The sequence below is a fragment of the Pteropus alecto genome, unplaced genomic scaffold (assembly GCF_000325575.1).
Source record: "Pteropus alecto unplaced genomic scaffold, ASM32557v1 scaffold23, whole genome shotgun sequence".
Taxonomy (NCBI): Eukaryota; Metazoa; Chordata; class Mammalia; order Chiroptera; family Pteropodidae; genus Pteropus; species Pteropus alecto.
Window position 1 is genome coordinate 3170117 of NW_006435837.1, and position 4629 is coordinate 3174745.

The following is a 4629-nucleotide window of genomic DNA, read 5'->3' on the forward strand; positions in this document are numbered from 1 at the left end:
GGGGAAGATGCCGCTGGCGCAGCTGGCGGACCCGTGGCAGAAGATGGCTGTGGAGAGCCCATCCGACAGTGCGGAGGTGAGTGCAGCCCGGCGGCCGGGGCCGGCGCGCCCTCCCCTCGCCCCCGCGGGCTGGCTCCCCTCCCCGGAGCTGGCCACTTGGCCCCTTCCTCTGCCGCTCGCGTCTCCCCTCGCTCCAGGATTCTTGTTCGGGTCGTTGAGGTTGGTCTGTTTGCCCTTCTGCTCCTCCCTCCCGCACCCCCACCTCCCCTCCCTCGCTCGGGGGACTGTGGTGTGGTGGCGCGTGGGGTTTGGAGTGGGCGCTGGGGCTTTGCAAGAAGCTGATTTTAATCAACTTTGCGTGGGGGAAGCGGGAGGTGGAGCGGGGGCCGGCGAAGAGTTGGGAAGTTTGGCCCTGCCTGATTGGGGGCTTCTGTGGACCCCGGTGGCTTTGAGGGGATGAGCGAGGGATATGGATTGGGTTCATTACGGAGCGGGGACTCTCGAGTCCGGCTCAGGGACCGGGTTGCTTCGGAGAGACGGACGCGCGGGGATAGGAACGGCCCAGGGCAAGGGTGGCGACCTGTGGGGTCGGGTTAGGGGTGCAGGACAGTCAAGGGTTTTTGCCTCCCATCTGCCGCAGCGGTTTCTGCTGTTGCAAAGGACAAAGTGGAAGCCTGAGGTCCTCCATCCCCCCACCCCCCAACCCCGATTCTGAGATCGCTGAGCTCGAGGACTCGGTCCCTGCGAGTTTAACTTGAGTTTCTTGTCCCTGGAGGTGAGAGGATGATATTCAAGGAGATCAGCGGCCGCCGTAAAAGGGCTTTCGGGTTTTCCTTGCCCGAGATCTGGTAACCGTCCCTGAGACACCCACCCGAGTGCCAAAACCCCAAATATACCCAAACAGGGCAAAACAGATTTCCCCGGACACACCAGAGCACCGAGCTTTACTCAGCCGCCCCAGTCCCAGAACCAACTCGGGGTCTGCGAAAATAACCCAGACAAGACCCATTCTCCGAGTGGAAAATCAATTCCTGATGGTGGCGCGTCTGTGATTCTTCCTTCTTGACTTTTTGCTGTCTTCTATCCCCGCAGCGGACTTTGGGGGATTACAGGATGATAGGCTGCGTGTGTGTAATAGTTACTGAGTGAGTGACCCCATTTCTGGAAAGCATGACTGAAACGCGGGGGTGGAATGGGGCAGGCTCTGATGAGTGGTGTACTTGGCGGCAGCCGCTGCCCTGCCAGCCTCCGCAGTGTGAGAGGTGGATAGGGTTACTGGTTACGTCAGTAAGACCGAGGCTCAGTTTGATCTGAGATGCGGGACCCTTGCATTCTCGGGTGTAACGGAGGGGGAGGGGGACCAATTCAAATCGCTTTTCAATTTTTTTCCTAGTCACCTCCACTGCTATATAAAATGTTTACTTGGGCTGCTTAACGCAAGCAGAGTTGTAATACTGCTTACGATTGATGCTTAGTATTTTGCGACTTGGATCGTATTTTTAAACCCTAAACTGAACGCTGCTCTTCAATAGAAAAAAACATTAATATGTGTTACCTACTTTTTAAAAAGAAATTTATGTTTTTAAGATTGGCAGAATTACGAGAATTTCATTTAAAATTATGTTAGCCAGGCTAATACTATAATTTTATAAGAAAATCATATTTAGAATGTTTAATCATCCTTTGAATGCATAGTGTGAAGAATAGTAGTCCAGGGGGCTCTTTTCATTTTTTTCCCTCAGAATTTTTTCCTGTTAAATAATATAGTTAAAAGATTAATAAAATATGTTCTCAAAGTGCTGACCTTGTGGAAAGAAATTGAATTTGCTTTGCAACTGATTTTTAGATGCAAACATTAACATTTACAACTCATAATCAGTTCACATTTCTGCTTGGCACGTATCAATGTGTAAAAAAAAAATCACTTGAAATTCCACCTTATCCTTTTCCTGTATAGCATGGGTAAAGAAGCCACAAAACTGATATTTATTTAGCACTTACTATATGCCAGATACTATGCTATATACTGTTTCATTTTATCTTCCCTGTAACCCAACAGAGTAGGATTATGATCCCCATTGTTACAGATTAAGAAACTGAATCTCAGAAGTTAAGGGCACAAAGATTATAAATAGTAAATGGCAGAGCCGTAATTCAAAGCCAGGTGGATATAAGTCATGTGCTTTGCTTTATATTAGGATAGCTGCTCCAAATCCTTTGTGGAAAAATTCAGGGTATAAATAAATAAACCAGTAGTTAGAGGTCATGTATTTTTCAGAAACAATTATGGTACTATAAGAGGTCTCATTTATTAAAGCCTAGTTATTTCAGTTACTGTCATGGTTTCCAGAACCTGGCAGTTAGTATTACACAATTTACCATTTTGAAAGAATTTTCTTGATATTCTAACATGAGATATGTCAAACAGAGTCAGTGTTGCCTAGATTTGTTAAAAGTAGATTTTAACAAATTGCCTTTAGATATTTTTTTGCCTTTGGTTGTACAGCTGTTTCAAATAAATTACTTCTGATACAAATTCTAAAATATTGAAGCCAGTAAGAAAAAGGCTGAGAATTTTCATTCAGAAGTCTAATATTGGACCTAATATTATATTTACTATTATACCACCTCCTCCCCAGTAAATTATTAGAAGAGAATAATTGTATTTTAACAGAGTGAATTCATTTTTTAAAAATAGTCATTTACTTGCATAAGTACATCAAAATTTTTCTCTCCAGGCTAAAAGATTTCAGGGCTATTCTCTATAGGAATTTGCAGTTATGGTCTCATCTCAAGTGGAACTCTTGAAAGCAGAAACTTGTTTTTTTTTTCCTGTATCCTCAGCACTTAACACAGTGCCTGGCACATACAGATTATGGACCCAGTAGATGTCCCCTGAATGAATTACGAAGGTCAAGAATAGAGTGATTATTAATCTTATCTCTGTTCGAATCACTTTAATCTTGCATTGAAATAAGACCTAAGTACTTCACCAAAAGTACAGGCAGTTTCTTCATTTTTTTACATGGCCTTCCTTAAGACCTGACATGGGTCTCATGGTGCTCAGAACAAAACAGCAAAAAAACCTTGTGGTTGAACTCAAACATGGGTCAGTACATGATAGGTTAGAACAAGGTCGAATGTTTAAAGAAGCAAATTTAGGATAATAAAGGAAGTACTGTGTAAGCAAAGTCAAGATTAGTACAAGATTAAAAACAAAATAGCTTCCTAAATTGTTCAGGTGAATTCAAAACTCTTTAATGAGTTATTTAAAGATGCTAGCATGTTCTTGAATATTTGATTGTTCAGGAGGTGGATTTCAAAGAATTGTGGCTGCTCTGTTCTACAAATTCCTTGCCACTGCTGTCAGGGACAACATTTACTGGATCATAAGCATTCCCTAAAGTGACACTTTTTTTCTTGGTTTCAGTAGAGTAAGGATAAATGATAGTAAGGCTAAATATGAACAGTTTTCAAAAATAAAATTAGGTTATTTTTGCTTTATAGAAATGTGTTGTATAAAAATAGCCACTTTGAATTCCTTTAAATAACAGGTACTCATAATGCATTGAAGAATAGTAACTACGTAAATACTTTATAAAAAATGAGACCCTAGTGTTGGAAACCATCTTCACTGAATGTGCAGCCATTTTTAACCTCAAAGATTATATCGGATTCTGTAGTATTTCTACTGTATGAATATTAGGTTTCTTATATTTCGTCTATAGGGAAAAATATTAAAAGTCTGATCATTGATTTTGCAAAAAAAATGTTTTATTAAGTTTCTTTTCCTTTTCCTGTTTCATTTTTACCACCTTTCAGGTTTTTTTCTTTCCCCCAAGTGAAGATCTGAGGAGAGGACAGGTATTGTTACATGTCAACTGTCGAGTAACTGTGACACATTACTGAACACTTCATTGTTTTCAGTGATTATAATGTAGGATGTCAGTCTTTGTTAAACTAAAATTGAGGAAAGTTTTCTTTATTTTGGCAGCTTGATCCTGTACTAATGGAGTTGATCCAAAATGGGAAACTTCTTTGGTACATTTAAATTTTAAGATAAAGAAGTAAAGTTATCTAATTAAAGAAAGAAGTATAGGCACACTTTGCCTTTTCTTTTGTATGTTTCTGAAAATCACAATGAGTATATCCTGTTTTTATATAAGAAGAATGGCATAATTGAAATGTGCACTCTTAACTGAAGATACGACATTCAGTAAATTATAGAATGATCAAAAATATAGCAAATCATTTATCGGAAGTCCGAATTGCAAAAGAATTGTCCTACAGATTTAAAAAAAAATTATCATCCGCTAAAAAATTTATACTGTGTTATCATTGACAAGATTTGCTCTAGAGTTCTATGCTCAGGGACATGTGATCTGCCACACTGTGAATGATGGGTGATATAAAGTGGCCCAGTTCTCTAGTGCAGACTGGATGCTTTAGACCCAGTAGTTCAGATTACAGTGTATGACAGTGACATCTTGGTGGTCTCTTCTTGGTAATGCATGAGTGTGATGGTGCACAGTTGTGTATGTGTTTTGGTGGATAACAAGTTTTAAAGCATTGGAATGCAATTGTGCAAATATATATATATATATATATAACACATTTCATTTCCCAATT

General features: G+C 40.6%; 1 protein-coding gene across 3 annotated transcripts in view; it reads left to right on the plus strand.

The window, feature by feature from the left end:
* Positions 1-3: 3 nt before the first annotated feature.
* Positions 4-4629, plus strand: part of RPS6KA3 (ribosomal protein S6 kinase A3) — a 99144-nt gene continuing 94518 nt past the window's right edge. The window contains exon 1 of one of the 3 annotated variants that reach the window (XM_006911620.3): positions 4-76. In XM_006911620.3, coding sequence (XP_006911682.1) covers positions 8-76 — 69 coding nt within the window. In that variant the 5' untranslated portion in view covers positions 4-7. The remainder of the gene's footprint in view (positions 77-4629) is intronic. The other 2 variants (XM_025046589.1, XM_015589158.2) reach the window with 2 other exon arrangements.